This window comes from Chamaea fasciata, unplaced genomic scaffold (assembly GCF_029207755.1).
Source record: "Chamaea fasciata isolate MVZ Bird 193981 ecotype frontalis unplaced genomic scaffold, bChaFas1.0.hap1 SCAF_9, whole genome shotgun sequence".
Taxonomy (NCBI): Eukaryota; Metazoa; Chordata; class Aves; order Passeriformes; family Sylviidae; genus Chamaea; species Chamaea fasciata.
The window spans coordinates 4102335-4119032 of NW_027094094.1; the positions used below are offsets into that span (position 1 = coordinate 4102335).

The 16698-nt window shown below is 46.2% G+C and overlaps 2 protein-coding genes across 3 annotated transcripts in view; both read right to left on the reverse strand.

The window, feature by feature from the left end:
• Positions 1-900: 900 nt before the first annotated feature.
• On the reverse strand, positions 901-12390 carry BUB3 (BUB3 mitotic checkpoint protein). Its single transcript, XM_066190766.1, has 9 exons — positions 12346-12390; positions 12057-12174; positions 10212-10406; positions 9635-9704; positions 8506-8657; positions 5625-5783; positions 4142-4319; positions 3404-3620; positions 901-1408 (listed from the first exon to the last, which is right to left on the reverse strand). The coding sequence occupies exons 2-9, from the start codon at positions 12063-12065 to the stop codon at positions 1399-1401; spliced, it is 990 nt and encodes a 329-aa protein (XP_066046863.1). The 5' UTR covers positions 12066-12174; positions 12346-12390; the 3' UTR covers positions 901-1398.
• A 1024-nt stretch (positions 12391-13414) lies between these two features.
• HMX2 (H6 family homeobox 2) overlaps positions 13415-16698 on the reverse strand; it is a 6796-nt gene continuing 3512 nt past the window's right edge. The window contains exons 2-3 of one of the 2 annotated variants that reach the window (XM_066190556.1): positions 14963-15240; positions 13415-14272 (exon numbers count right to left, since the gene is read on the reverse strand). In XM_066190556.1, the coding sequence (XP_066046653.1) occupies positions 13725-14272; positions 14963-15239 (825 nt within the window). In that variant the 5' untranslated portion in view covers position 15240 and the 3' untranslated portion in view covers positions 13415-13724. Of the gene's footprint in view, positions 14273-14962; positions 15575-16698 lie in introns of those variants that run through there. The other variant, XM_066190555.1, reaches the window with a different exon arrangement.

Sequence of the window (16698 nt, forward strand, 5' to 3'; positions counted from 1 at the left end):
TCCCCACTCTATCCTCTCTCCATTTTACGTATTCCTCTCTCCACATCATCACTAAACCACTTTTTCCTTAGTCCCAGCCTAATTGTGTCTTCACACATATTTTTATTTGGACACATCCTCACTTCTTTTTTTCCACAAGCTCCTTATTGCTTTGCTAGTCACTCTGACAGAAACCTTTTAGCTCCCATGATTGGGCTCCAGTTGGCCTGCTTTAGCAAAACTCAAATTCTAAAAATAAAACACCTGAACTTTCTAAGCTGACATCAAAAATTCATCTTCTGCCCAACACCGGCCATGTAACCCTCAGTGCAAAAAAACCCCAATTAAAACTGCAAGGAACAGGGGTGGTGCACAACTACCAGAGCAGAGGCTGGATGACACTGTGGTTGAGGGCATTATTCATATTTAACTCAGGAAGATCTTCATTTTTTCCAAGCCTATCAAAACCAGCTTCTGTTACCAAAAAATCCAACATCTAGCTCATGACAAACTACAAAATATTCCATATACAACTCATTTACCACGTCTACCTGCTAACAAGTTTGTCAGCTTTCTGCACACACAGAGTTGTTTCCTCTCCATCACCACCTTCTCTGCAACGACTTGGGACCATTCCTGTTGGCAGCAAGTTTGTTTTCCTGCAGGTAATAAAGTGCTCCCACTGCCTATACAGGCACTGATAGAAGAGAAGAAGTTGGAAGCAAAGACTGAATCCACTCTCCAATCAAAAAAAGCAACACCTCAATCAGCTTCCTGTAGCCTCCGCTTTTCTGTCCCTCCTTAGTAATTATCACTGTAAAATAAATATTTAAGTAGTAACACCTGACACAAGTGACCAGGAGAGCAGTCTGAGTCTGCTGTGCAAGCAGAGATGAGTGAGACAGTTTTTAGTGATAATACTCAACAGAAAACATTTCTTTTTATTTCTCGGTTCATCTCATTGGAGAAAGATTAAAGATTCAGAAATTTTCCCATCAGGAAGATCTAGAATTCAAGAACTCCTGCAATTTAAGGGTTTGATCTCAACATTTGTTTCACAATCAGTAAAGGCTGTTACACAAAGTATTTGTTTTCAAAAAATCTATAGATATTTATTGAACAAAAAAGAAAGGAGTGGAAGTTTTCATAATCAGATACTACAAAATGTCTAAATTTTTAAAAGGTTCTCTACAGGACTGAAATAATTCAGCTCCAGACAGCCGATAAAGAAAATAGTTTCACTAAAATTATAAGCAGGCAAGGAATGACAGATTTAGACAAACTACAATAAACAAACAAACATTTCTTAATTAGAAACAACAGGAGTACAAAGACTGTTCTTCTCACTTGGCTTGTTTTAGTGGAGCCTTGTTAGGAGCAGGTGAGCATCTCTTGTAGAGGAGGAGTATCACCAGCAGTCTAAGTAGACCTGAAATAAATAAACTCTATTTTAGGAAGACTATTTAGAGCAATCATCAGCAGGTAGAACGTTCAACATCCTAGGAAAGCAGAAAGACAGCTTTCACTTGCACCAAGACACGGAAGCTAAGAGTTTAATGATGAAAAAAATCATCTTTATGTAATATGGCACCATCTTGATGCACTAAGAATGCATTGTGCAGAAACACTGTGACTCAAATTAACATGCAAAAAGATCACCATGAAGCTGCCATTAGTCTTCTGTCCTAAGTAACTTATTTTTAGAATAAACCAGAGATGACTCACACTACTGAACCACTAAAATATACCCATCATTCTTAGTGCCCTAAGGTTGGCACAAGCAACTTGTAAATGTCAGAAAAGCATATAAACCTCGTTAATGTTTTCAGAAATTCATTTAAAGATAGAAACAGGTCCAAAAAGATGCCTGCCTAAATGCATTGCAATTACGTTACAATTATTTTCCAAATACACAGATATGCTCTGTCTTTTCTCAGCTCATTACTGACTCAAACAATTTGCCCTTCTGGGATCAATTGTTTGCTAATAAATAATTGTTTACAGTCACAAAATGATATTAAGGAGTATTCTTATTAGTTTTCCTTCTACAGCCTAATAAGATTCCAAACTAGCTGATTCCCAAGAGTCTAACCTTAACCTTGCTGTGTTTAACAGCCCAGGAAATGATGAACCATCTGTTTCAGAAAATAATGGAGGGCCAAGAGGAAATATTGTTTAATTGTAGATTAACCTCCTTGTGCAGCAGAATGAAGCATCTACAGAATTAGCAACTCTAACTAGCCATGAATAAAAACCAAACTGAAAGCAGTTCTTACTATTAGAAAACCAACAGCAGCAAGTATTCTTATATCAACTTTGAAAAACACAACAAAATAAAATACTCATAAATGTATTTAACTTTTTTTTTTAATATTTAATCACCATATTTGGATTTTTCCACTTGAGAAACTCCCAGGGGGGAAAAAAAAAAAACAACCTAAAATAATTCTGGCTTTATTTTGCTAGGAGTATCAAAATTACTTTAAAACAATTATCTCCAAGTGAGAGATGTGGAAGTTATACAATAATAAATATCTCATCTTCATAGGTATAAAACAGCTGCTCCAAAGCAACAGAAAACTCACTTAAGGGAGGGGAAGGAAAGGTCTTGAGGTTTTAAACTCAAGAAATTTGATCACTTATGTATCTGTTTTCACAGCCACTTTTAATAATAGAGACAACCTGATAAGGTGTAAGACAGATTGAGTACTAGAAGAGAAAAACCTTAGCAGTGATAAAGAGCAGGAATGTGAAAATAAAGCCAACTCCTCCTGTGCCTCCATCATTAAGGGCAGCACAACTCTGCACTGGGATGGCAATTTTTCTATGTAACATTCACGCCAAAGTGAGCTGAACAGGAATTTTTACCTCCATCAATCAGTTTTGCCTCGTTTTGACAGCAACAACAGGAAAGTGTGTTATCAAAGGGCTGCAGCAAACTCCAACACCCAGGAACTGAGAGCTTTTCCTTGATTTTACAAAACCTTCCTAGAATGGAATCTAAATTCACTGCTCACTCTGACAGCTGGGTGCACACTCAGTGTGTCAGATCGCATTCATTCCAAGTTTTAAATATCCAAACACGCTAACATTTACTACAATAAATTATTCTTGAATTCTTCACTCAATTCCTGAAGCAAACGAGCTCGCAATAACTGTACACCTTCATATAATAGCACCTATTGAAAGAGGATAAGAGTTTGACATTCTTCTCCCACTAAACAAGCAGGCACAATTTTATCCATCAGCCGTCTATCAACCCACGGATATTGAAAGCTTGGGCGAAGGAGATAACGATCAAACCCAGCCCTCACTGTCAAGCTGCGCTATCTCCTGCCATCAACAACGCCACTGATGAATTTAGGGGAATTAATAAACCTCGGGGTGGAGGCTCAGGGAGCCTGCAGGTGGAGCAGGGACTCACTTGGGCTTTGTCTCTGCGTCTGTGACCTGGCGGATGTAGATGCCGTCCTCGGGGTGCTCGATGTCGTCCATCTCGTACATGTAGGAGGAGGCGATGGCCAGCGTGGTGCCGTCGCTGCTGAAGGCCAGCGAGGCGATGCTGGTGGGGTAACGGTGGAACTGGCACAGCCTCTTCTTGTTGAAGGGGTCCCAGATGTTCACAAAGCCATCAGAGCCACCTGAGAGCCGGGGTTGAGAAATAAACCCGTTTGTAAGTTGTAATCAAAGGGAAAAAAGGAAACCGAAGGAAGTGGCACAGGAAAAAGAAGGAAACTACTCGTAATTACTTTGCCAGGAAAAACATGGAGTTGATTCATTCAGTAAAATGAGCATTTCCCGAACTCCCTGTTAAAGCAGTTAACTGGAGAAAAGATTGCAATACAATTATATCCCATAGCCCTCTAAATTCTAAGAAAGGGGTAAAGTAGAAAAAAGCTAAGAGAAATTCTCATTGCATCATAATTATAAGCTGACAGTGAGATTTGGGATTACATCTGCAGGTCCAAACACAAATTTGTGTTTGGGGAAAAAAATATTAAGAGTTAAGAACTCTCACTACATCAAATAATTTTAAAACCCTGCTTATGGCATGAATACAATTTAAATGCTTAAAAAGTCAGGGCAGATGAAGTAAAGGCTGATCTGTTGACATCAAAACTAAAGGAACTGACGCAAGTGTTACAAGGAATTGAGTATTTACCTGTAGCAAATGTGTTGTGGACATTGTGGAAGGAAATGGCATTGACTGGGTAAATCTGCTCGATGTTATTCTCCTTCAAACGGTGACATTTGAATGCGTATTTCTTCTTCTGGATTTCTGGGCTTGGATCCAAATATTCCACAGCTACACGACCTTCAATAGAACTTAAAACATAACCCTAACCAGAAAAAAAAAAAAAAAAAGAAAAAAAATTGGAGCTGCATGTTTTAGAAGTTTACAACTGGAGAAAAGACTGCAATTCAATTTTATTTCATAGCCTTCTAAATTCTAAGAAAGTGGTAAGGTAGAAAAAACCTTTCTAAGAGAGATTCTCATTGCATCACAGTTTTAACCCGACAGTGAGACTTGTAATTACTCCTGTAGGTCCAAACACAAGCTTGTCTTTGGGGAAAAAAAAAATTCAAGAGATAAGAATCCCTTGCATTTGTTCACCCACCCCCCAAGGCCTAAATATCTGAAATATGAGAGATACTCACAGGACTATTTAGTTTCAGAATTACATTACATTAAAATTAGTTCAGAGCTTTATACCAACAACTAAACACTCAAGCTGAAATAGTATTTTCAGTGAAACTTGATTACAAGTTGTGTTCACTTATCCAGTTAATTACAGTCCTGTCTTGGAGCAACCTGAGATGCTTTTATTATCACTTTTGAGTTAAGTCCATAATAGATCTTTTCAGAAATAGGATTGCAATGATACCCAGCTATAACAAGGCTCTTTAAAATCCATCCTACAATACAATCTGGAAGATCAGCTTGTTTTACTATAACTAGAACTGAAAATGGACAAAGCATTCATGCCAGTTCAAGAACAAGTAACTGGGTCTTGCAATTCCTGTACTATCACTCTGTACAGGAGAAAATTCCCTTACAAATTAGTTTGGCAGAGAAAGCCAATCTTCTTGCTTTCCTTGAAAAAGAAATACCACAGACACACCACGTTAACTTGCACAGAACAGCTGGAGGAGCACCTGAATTGTACAATTCCCCCTGGATAATGGATCCAGGGTTCTGCAGTGCATGTCACAGACTCGGAGAGAAAAAAAAAAAAGAAAAAAAATATAAACGACATTCATGCAGTTTTAATCCTGCCCCTGTTCACAGACTGTTCAAGAACTCTGGGTTACAATACATAAAAACTGCCTAGGAACCAGCAATTCTGGTTTTCTCTTTCTACAGCAACTGGGGAGGGGAAGGATGTTTTTAATTACATGTCAGCATTATGATTCATTAAATAGGTTATTTCTAAAAAGGAGACAAATCTTGAGGAACAAAATGACAACATAACATGCTGGTAGGTCACAGGCAAACATTGCTAAGCTGCACCAAAAAGAACTAATGTACCACAGGAAGCCTCCTCCCTCCCAAAGTTTGATTATAAAACACCCCCACTGAAAACTAAACTTGCAAACAACCCCCCATTTTCCTGCAGAACCTTCAGCAGAAATTGCTGCCATACCTGTTTGTTGGGGAAGGCTCTGATGCAGCGGGTCTGGTATTTCAGGCTCGATTCCCTTCGCTGCTGAACGTATCCCATGTTCCTCAAATCCCACACCAGCACCCTCCGACCTGCTGTCCCCACAATCAGCCTGTCCCCAGACACTGACAGGGTGTAAACCTTCCAAAAAAAGATATTTACAGTATTTAACATTAGCCTGAAAACCCCCCAGCTCTTTGTACAGAATAAGCTGTCAGCAATGAGCGCTAACACAAGTGGTGACATCTCCCATGGAATGCACAACAGAATTCCCCTCAGCTTTAATTTACAACCCAAATTTGGGATAATCAGCAGGAATGTGCAGCTGCTTAGTGACAACACCCTGATGCAACATTCAAAAGCTCAAAACCTATTTCAAGCATTAAACTGACCCAAATTAATGGCAAAAGAAAAACCCATGCAAAGGAACAGGATATTGGAATTAATCTCTGCTTGGTTTTGCATTTCCACTGTCAGCTCATGATCCTGCAGTTTCAGTCCTACAAAACCACATCACACATCTTCTTCTCTGTTTTCCTCCACCTGGTAACCAAGTATTTTTCATTATGAACTGAATATTTTGAGTTGAGCTTCATGTTGATGAAACAAAATAAACTGCCAAGAGATCATTAAAAAAAAAAACAAAAACACATTGCTTTGTGTACTTTAATAAAACTAAGTGAATTTGAAGAAACCAATATGCTTGACATATTAAAAAAAATAAAAAAATAATGGCTTGGAATTTTAACTCTACCCCAAAACGTGGCTCAGTGGGAAATTTTGAGTTATCAAATTTCACATGAAAATACTTAGTGCATGAATTGTTGTTCCCAACTATTGCTTGGGATGCAGTTCATCTAGTAATACACCAAAAAAAAAAAAAAAAAAAAGAAAAAAGAAACAGGAAAGAGGTTTACTCAAAAAAAACCCAAAAAACAAAAAAACAAACAAAAAAAACAATGCTATGGAACGAACTCCAAGTTATTGATACATAAGCAGATGGAATCCAGCTGCCACTGAGCTGCTAACAAAAGCAAAGGATGAGAATAAGCTTTTCCCAGTGATCAAATGCAGCCAAACACTCAGGAAACAGATCCTGGCTATTCCTCAGATCAGGAATTCAAAGTGTAAGAGATCTGGGATCCTGCCAGAGGGAATCAGTTCACTTTTGGCACGTGCTTGAATGTTTTCATTTGGTTTCACTTTCTGGTTCCCTGATGAAACCCAACAAAGCTGCTCGGTTCTGGTAAGACTGCACTGAAACATCAGACACAACAACTTTCCCCTTCATTTGCTACAAATATGTTTTCAAAAAGTTAATTTCTAATAAAAACTAAGCAGACAGGTATGTATGTATACATATAGATTAAAAGCTTCCTTTAACCAATCCTCACCCACCCAGCATGCTTTCTTCTCTAAAATGTAATTACTGAACTCTTAACACTGAGATTTTAAGACAGAATAAGTCTTAAATATTCACACAGGAATTGCCCAAAATTTCTGATGATCCGAATTATTCCTAAAAAGGGTAAGAAAACTTTGAGCTGATAGTAGTTACACCTTTAAACAGGACAGTTTTTTGTTATTGATATAAAAAATTGGTCCAGAAAAATTCCTAAACACTATATAAAATGTGTTTGTGTACATATAGGGAAACAAAAGCACAAAGAACATTAAATATCTTAAATCTTCTTCACAAACTGATGTCACACCTGTACAGTGAGTGTTCTTTCTCCACCACACAGCCATAAATCAAATGAAACCCTTGTCATGCAGTGGAGTAGGTGTACACATTCATCAAAGGCAGCATTAAAAAAATGACATAATGAACCTTGCTGAGCCAATAAGCAGCTTGATTCACTGTTGGCTGTCCATTATATGATATTCTGTCAGCAATTTATCACAGTTCTTTACATGCTACATACATCTATAAATCAAAACTAGAAATAATGCAATTACTTTATTCTGCACAAAGGTCTTGCCAGGAGTGGATCCAGCTCTGCTGGAACAAAAGTAAGGGGCAAAGGGAAGGTAATGATGGCTCATAATTAGGACTTGACAATGGGATGTCACAGTGCTTAAATGAATTTTTTAAAAGGTACAGGCAAAAAAAAATATATATATATTCCTATGTAAAATTATACAGCAAGCCAACCTGTGTTTAGGTGTCTCTGGAAAAAAAAAAAGAGGAATTCCTGTTATATTTTTCAGTGACACTGCTGAAAGCAGCATGAGAAGTGAACACATCATTTGGCCATTAGAAAAAGCTGAAGATGTCATCCCATTTTATCTTATTTCTCTGAGTCTCCCATTAGCACAGAGGATTTCAGCTTCAGGAGAATATCCAAATTTACCAGGCATTAACACAAAACAGGTAAATCACAATACAAGCAATTCTGGTCAATTTTTTGACCACAAGTAAAAACCAAAATATTGATTCAGCAACATCAATGGCCTCCTATAGAGATATTGTTCTGTGCACATTTCAAAACAACCAGACCTTAGGACTGCCAGGGTCTGATATACCTAAAATCTTAACATTTAAGGAAATCACTTCTGCATATTACAATTAAGCCAAGATGTTTGATCTTCCTTTCAATTTATTTGAAATTTTAAGAATGTGGTCCAGCAAAGGCATCAAGAATTAAGGAACATTGAGGAAAGCTCAAAGCCCTCACCAAAAATGGCAATACATTGTGAGCACCAATCTTTTAAAATGCTACACTTTCAGCCAATTTAAAAAATCATTAAATATAACTTCACAAATTTAGCTCACAGCTTCACAAATTCAGCCCAAGGCAGCGTCCTGTGTAATGTCCCAGCCCCAGGATTTCTTATTTAACACCTGGAATGCAGCACATACCTTTTCAGGCTGGGAGAAGGTTCCTGCATTACAGGGAGTCCTGGGATCCCAGAGTTTGACTGTCTGATCCCAGCTGCCAGTCACCATGACATTCACCTCTGGGCAATACTCCACACACCTGATGGGAGCATCGTGGGCACCAACAAGGTTTTCTGGAAGAAAACACAACATCCTGCAACTTACTGACCCTACAAACAGTCAGAATGTGTGAAATAAAGAATAAAAATCAGAACACAACTGCAGCACAAGCATTTTGTGACATTCTAAAGGTGCATTTCTGTGCCAGAAGTCTCTGTAAGGATAGTTCAGCCTTCAGAACTTTTGTAAAGATCAGGATTGCTACATTTAAACTTGTGTCTCTTGAGGATTTAAGAATTTTCTGGTATAAAGCACCAGCTGGTATCACACTGACAAAACCACAGATACAGAAAGCAACTTAAGCTTGTGTATATCAATAACATGACAAGATAAAGCAGTTAGTGTTATATCTTAATAAAAATATTAAAACACTTGTAGGAAGTCAGCTATGGCAGAATTATTGGAGCTTTCTGGCAGCATTACTGCACACACACATTTGTCAAGCCCTGGCTATTGGCTGGTGCTGGTGACTAGCTGAAATTTGCTTTTAACACTTTAAAAGCACACAAAAAAGTGAGACAAACCAGTTCCATGTTTTGCACCAATAAGGCACTGGAACTGTTACTTTCAAGCAATGTTTTCTCAGGGAAAGCTGAAGTACAAGGCCATGCTTGACAAAAGCAAAAGCTTTATATTTCTCTGCCATGAAAGATCATTTTAAATACATCCAAACCACAAACCTCTGAGAAACAATGTGCTCAGTTTTAGTACAGCTTGGCCACTTCCCCCTCGCTGAGCCACTGCAGCCCATGGCAGAGCAGGATTATCATCAGAAAACCAATTCAAGGCATCCTGCAAGCAGCTGCCAAACTTTCTGGCAATGCCAAATTCTTCCAGGTTTTTAGGTGGTCCTTATTAGGGTCTCTGGTTACTCTGCCAGATACTTAAACATCCCCCATCTAAAGAAGCTGAAAAATATTCTGTGCATGTAAGTACATAAATCTGAGGCTCAGGCCAGCTGCTGTGGGCGTTCAGAATTCAATCTGCTCACCTTGGTCCGTGTTTAAGTCGTGCATTTTCAGTTGCTGATCCAGCCCTCCACTCCAGGCATGGGTAGGATCCTACAAAGTATAAAATTTACCTTATTAAGTTTCCATTCAGCATCCTAAACTCATAACAAAGGACTTGATTGCAAGAGTTTTGGTAAGATAGGAATTAAGACACAGATGTTAATGTCTGACCCAGATTTCAACAGACAGAAGCTTTACAAAATGTTTAAGTGCTTTGAGCAGTATGAATTTCTTTAGTTTAGAAGTAAAACTAAAAATAATTTTTAAAAGGCAGATAGAGGCTATACCAGATAATTTCCATCTCTTCACATTTTAAAGGACTGACAACCTAAGTCCCATCCAGGTGCAGTGTAATCCCAAAACTGATTTAGAAGGGACACACCATTTGAGAATTTGAGTGTTGATCCACAATACAGCATCAGCCACATGACAAAACACTCAGTGAAAAAAAGCACAGGTAGCCGCCCCCCCTCTTTAATTTCAGGGATTGACAATTTCTCATACTTTGGGCACTCTACAGCTGTAAAATAATAATTAAAACCCCCCTCCCACACTTACATAAAAAGCACAGTCCAGGACAGCTCCTGAATGCTGATATTTGAGTCTCATGGTGTTGGCAGGAACATCATAGAGCCGGACAGTTGTGTCCCAGGAGGAGACGAGCAGGAACTGAGACGTGTTTGGACTGAACTTCACTGATGAAATCCCATCATCTGGAGTCTGGTTGAGTTTGAACTCGTTTGATCCTGTCATCTGCAGACAATGAGGCACAGAGGCAATTTTAATGACTCCCAAGAGCACAGAGTGAACAAGACTGAGCCCTGTGAAAGGCAAAAGCAGACCTGAAAACTTCACTGCCTTTTACACAGAACACCCAAACTTCTCACAGACTCTAAAATTCAATCCCTGTCTAAAACCTCAATAAATGTCTTTCTCTACAGAGACCTTTTAAATACCAACATGAATAAACAACACAAAAATATTATGATCATTATTATAATCTATAAGCTTAGATACTGTTACTCACAAATGTATTTCCCCCACTCTGCTGAGTGTGTGGCTGTGTTTTTTGAAGCAAATATTTATAAGTTATTGTGAGCACAAAAAAAGTTACTTTAAAAAACACATATTAGCAGAAAGGAATTGGATTTGAAAACTCCAAGAAGTGTTGATTTGCTCCTGGATTGGTATGACTGTCACACACTTCCAAGAACTGCAACTGGATCATCTTTTACACAGCTCTGGGCACTGTGCAACTTTCAGACCTTTAGGCTTCCATAAGTGCTGTGAAATAAATGCAACAAAAAGCTTTAAGACTGTTTCCCCCCCCTCTCTTAGAACCCAAAGGGCAGGTAAAGAAAGGAAAGTTATGTTTTGTGAAACGTGGAATGACCATGGAATTGTCCTGGGATGTGACCAGGAAAAAAATACCAACAATTCAACCGAAGGCAAACGCAGCACTCCCATTCCAGGAGTAGTTTGTTGAAAAATTCCAAGGACAGCAGAAGCCATGAACTGCAAATTTCACCTGGAAAACAGCTTGGACCTTACAAACACTCTATAAAAGAAGAAAATGCCTCTTTTCAAGGTTTCTCAAGGCCTTCAGAGCACATTTACCGTCTGCTAAAGGGGCAGAGCAGTGGATGAGCTGAGATTTTCTGGAGCACTGTTACAGAATTTGTAGGTACAACTGCACAGGTAAGATCACACCTCTGAGAATAAATCAGGAGACAAGGAACTGATGAACCAAGGGCAAATTTAGGGCACAGTGGTTCCAGTTCAGTGCTTGTCAGCAACTGAACAATCATCAAGTTGTGCAATGAAGTGAGGAACACACATTTCTACACTGCAGAGATTTCCTGAGTGGGAGCTTTGGTCTCTAAGACATCCCTCAAAAAACACAAAAAAAACACCCACTGTGTCAACATAAAGTGCTGTTTCGGCTATTTAAGCATGAAGTGATGGAGAAAGGACCTTTTAACAACAGAAAAAAAAGAATCAGACCCAGAGCTCCACATTTTCACGAAAACAGCTGCTCCACAACCAGGACGGCCAAACCACAGTGCTGTGCCCACCTCAAACAACAAAGTCCTGGTAAAGTGTTGAAACATCACAAGAAAAAAAAAAAACAAACTTTTAAATATTACAGAGAAATCACACGCTGCTGAAATGGAGATTCTGACTTAACTACGGGGTTCAGTTTTGCAAAAAAAAAAAAAAAAGAAACAAAATAATTTTTAGCGAACAAGCAAGAAATCTGTGCTTTTATAGCCCATCTCGGTAGAGTGTCACTCAGGTGGACGGAGCTGCTGGAACAAAGCAAAACGCCCCGGTGAGAGCCTCGGGACTCCCCGCCCGCGCTTTTATTCAGAAAAAAAAATAAAAAATGAAACTCCAAAGTACCGTTTTCATGCTGAGCGAGCTCCTCCCGTTGCTCCACGGGCCGCCAAGGAAAAGCTTTCGGAGTTACGGCAGCCCCGAGGCCTCGGTGCCTGTGAAGAGCGCCGGGATGTGGAAAACGCTGCGGGAAGGGAAGAGAGTGAGGGAAGGGCCTGGGAACCACAAGGGAGGGAGGGGGCCGCAGCGGGGAATGAACTCGCGGACGGGGCGGGAGGGTTCGGCCGTGCCCAGGGTCCCGATCCCGGATTCCGGATTCCCGATTCCCGATCCCCGGTCCCGGTCCCGGCCTCACCTCAGCCGCCGCCGCCGCCGCCCGCGCGCGCGCACTGCCGCCCGCCCCCCGCGATTGGCCGCTTCGAACGCGCGTGGCGCTGCGTCTCCGACGGGCGCCGCGAGCCCGCCGCCGCGGGGCCTGCCGGGAGTTGTAGTTCGCCGCTCCCGGGGGCGGGTGGCGGCGTCAGGGGATCGGGTCCCTTCACCCCGTCCCCATCCCGGATGATAACGGAGCGACCCGGGAGATGCCCCCCGAGGGAACCGCACGGGATGGTGCCGCGGGGAGAGAGAGGCTGCTGCTGGGCTTTAGCAGTATTAACGGATAAAACGCGAAATACGGGTTATTACCACAAAAAAAACCCCAAAAAAGTCCTAAAGGCGGAGCGACGGAGCGGGGCTGTGTTCCCCGCCCCGGCTGCCGCTAGCCCGGGGCAAAGGGTCTGTGGCTCAAACACCGGCTGTGGAGCGCGGCGAGAGCGTTCTCCTTCCCCGCACAGAAAAACGCCTTATTTATCCCTTTGGATATTTTATTTCTCTGTTTTTCGGGGGTTTGTTTTTCACTGTCGTCGTTGCTGTTGCTGTTACACGCCCGGCTCTCGGTGCGGGCCGTACCCCGGGGCCGGTGGCCGCAGTTTAATTTATTTACTGGTTTTGAGTGACCGATCGAGGCTGTGTCCCGCGGGGAGCCGTCGAAGATGCTCAGTGCGAGCCCGGGGCGCGGAGAGCAGGGACCAGTCCCCGGTAACACCGAGCCCATCACCGCGGTTTCCACCAAAACACTCCGAAAAACAGAAAAAAAGGTCCCCGGTTACGAAACGTTTCGGGAAATACCCTTCATCTCCCAGCCCAGAGAAGGGCAGCGAACCCCCGCTGGCCCCGGCGAGGACGGACGGTCAGGCCCGGCTGGGATTCCCCGCCGGAAGCGAGATAAGGAGCAAAAAAAATCCGGAGAAGCAAACCCTCGGCGTTACAAGTCGTTTTGGGTCTCCCGTGCATCGATCCCCGGCCCCGCGGGCCCTTCCCGGCCCGGCTGTGGGGCACCCCCGGTGCCGGGGTCCCCGTCGGGGACACGCGACCGAGGTGGCAAATTTACAAACGAGGCTTAGAACGGTTTAGGTTTTTTTTTTTCTTTCTTTCTTACTTTCTTTAAAAATATTTACAGATCTGAAATAACGCGCTTTTTTAATTAATTAATTTTTCTTTTCTTTTCAAGTGGCAGGATAGCAGGAGGGGAGAGCGGGGCTGCCCCCGGCGCCCCGGGCTCTCCGTTTGCCCGTCCCTCCCAACAGTTTCGGTGCTGTGTCCGCTCCATGGGGGCGGCCTGAGACCCCGCACGGAGCCCCCGCGGCGGCCCCGGCCCCGCTCCCGGTGCGGGTCCCGACGGGGCGGGCGCGGGGCTCAGTAATCGATCTTGTTGTAGAGGTTGTAGAGCGGTAAGGCCGAGAGGTTGCTGCCGGGGTAGTAGAGAGGGGCGGGGAAGGCGATGGACCGGGGCACCGGCACTCGGAGGAGGGAATTGTCTCTGAACACCAGCGGCATCCCCACCAGAGTCTGCGCCGAGGCGTGGGCCATGTTGGCCGCCTCCAGCTCGGCCGAGAGCTGCCGTTTCCACTTGTTCCTGCGGTTCTGGAACCAGGTCTTCACCTGGGTCTCGGTGAGCTGCAGGCTGGAGGCCAGGCAGGCCCGCTCCGAGCTGCTCAGGTAGCGCTTCATGTCGAAGGTGGACTCCAGCTGATAGACCTGGCTGCGACTGAACACCGTGCGCGTCTTCTTCTTGGCGGCGCCGGCCTGCCGGTCCCCGCCGTCGCGCTGCCGGTCCCCGCAGGAAGGCGAGGAGGGTCCCAGCGGCTTCTCCTTCTCGTCCTTACAGTCCTGCTGGGGGGGCGAGAGGAAGGGCCCCCGCTCCCCGCTGCCCGCCGCCGCCGCTCCGCTCCCCTTGGCGCTGCCTGCAACAGAGCGACAGTGCGGGGGTCGCACGGCGGCTGGCACCGGGACCCCCGACGGCCGAGTCCCCCGCCGCGGAGGGAAAAAGCACCGAGGTGGGACCCTGGGGAGGCACCCGCCGCCTCTGCTCCCGGGGGAACATAAAACCGACGCCAGGGGAAGCCATCCCCTCCTGGGTATCCCTGTTCCGTGGATGGATGGATGGATGGATGGATGGATGGATGGATGGATGGATGGATGGACAGGTGGGTGTGCGTGCCACAGGGAAAGCAGCTGAGTACCATGCTTCCTATCTGACACGAGTCGGCAAATTTTACTTTACAACATGGCATTTCACAGACCGTTTATTCAGAAATAATGCTTTAAAAAAAATAAACATCGTTCTTCCCTCTGCCCGAGGCTGTAATCAGAATCTAAGAAAACGAGCATTATCCATCGCACCGCATCCCTCGGGGAAATCAACTCTGGATGGGATGGGGGGAAAAAAAAAAGCCACCCCATTTTTCCTGGAGTTTCTTCCTCCCCACTTCACCCACGGACGGCGCAAATACTCTGTGCCCCGAAAGCAGAGAAGGTGCGACGTGCCCCCGCCTCCTTCTTCCCGGCGGGGGCCGGATCGGGGCCGAGCCCTCCGCGGCCCTTCCCGGCGGGGCCCGTCCACCCCATCCCACCCCATCCCTCCGGGTACTCACCGAGACAGGTGAAGCTGAGGGGCTGGTGCTTGTGGCACGCCTCGGCGGGGCCCTGAGCCTCGGGGCAGAAGCAGCCGCGGTGCTTCCAGTTCTCCTCCGGCTCCTCGTCCTCCGAGGACAGCGAGAGGGTCCGGGCGCGGGCGGGCCAGGCGGGCGCCCTGTCGCCGCCTTCCCGGGGGGGATCTGCGCTGCCGCTGCCCAGGATGGACTGGATGGTGAAACTGGAGATGGGAGCAGCCGCCGGACAGCACTTGCTCGGCTCTTCTTTGCTGCTCATCCTGGGTTCATAAGAAAGCAGAGGAGGGAAGCTGTCGCTTTAGAGGGGCTCGGGGGGCGCGGGAGGGGGGTGCCCCGGCAGCCCGCGGGGAGCCGTCGGTGGGGGCTGTTTCGGGGGGCGCTCGGGGCGTGCTGCGGCCGGCTCTCCCCGCGCCGGCCCAGGCGGAATGCATGCTCCTTCCCCCGCGTCCCTATTGATCTGCGGGCGGCGGGCGGCGGGGCTTCATTTGCATGGAGGTGGCCTCCGCCGCGCCAATCACGGCGGCGGCGGACACGGAAAGTTTGGAAACCCGCGGGCTCCGGGAGTGGGGAGGCGCGGGGGGGGGGGAGGGGGGAAGCCCCGCCGGGTCCTCGCCGCCGTCCCCGGGGGCTACGCTGACCCCTCGCCCCCGGAGGAGGGCTGCTGGCCGCCTGCCATCCCTCCTGCCCTCCGCCTCGAGTGGGCGACAGCGACGTGGGCTGAATGGTTTATGCCGGCCGGGGGCGGGGGGTGTCGGGATAAACACCTGGTGCATATCCGGGGATCTTTACCCTTCTCCTCATTTGAGGAGGAGAAAAAAAAAAAAACAACCTGTCACGGTGTGTTGCCTGCTGGGCAGCGCTGGGAAACCTTCCAGAATGCGGGATTTGGGCTGCGCTGCAGCCGGTAGCAAATGTCCCGCGAAATGCCTCCCGCGTTTCCATCCCAGGGCCTGGAAGCCGTGGGGAGCAGCGAGGGAGGGTACGAGCCGCTGCATTTCCAAATAAACTTTCTCACGAGTCAGGGGCTCTTCCCCTCGGGGGTGGGTATAAATCACAGCATGGCAGCTCTGCCCCCTCCGCTCCTGCCCTCGGAAGGGGAAACCTGCAGGTGGCAGCTGTTGTGTCCCGCCTGTCCCACAGGGAACGTGGGGCCGAGGGCAAGGACCCCGCCAGGATCCAGCACCTTCCTTAGAACGGCAGCTGGGAGCCCGCGCGGTTTTGGGGCATGGAGCCTCCTTTCCCCAGAGGTGCCAGGCGGAGATCGAGCCCCGACGGCAGCCTGGGACCGGGAGCTGGGGCCTCCCTCCCACCAGTGTGGGATCGGTGCCTTCCCGCCCCGGGAAGCCTCGGAAAGGGGCCCCGGTAACGGGGCCGGTGTGAAAAGCTCCAGACTGGTCCCCGAGTTGCCCCACGACCGCAGCCCCACGCTTCCCCTGCCCCCGGGCAGACCCTGCCGCCCTCTCCGCCCCCATTTCCCCGCTGCCTCCAAAGGGATAAACTCCCTCCCTGGGCTCTCCCCCTCTGCGGACACCCGTGTCCGTGTGTGGGGCTGTCCCTGAGGCCACAGACATCCCCGGGCTGCTGCAGCCCCCGCCGCGGCCGGGGAGGCTCCCGCGGAGGGGGGCGAGTGGGAAGCGCTGCTGCAGCTCGGAAATCCTGGTGGGTTTGGTCGCATCCATGTCCAGGTGCGATATCCTTGGCCTTGGCAGGGGCCGTGC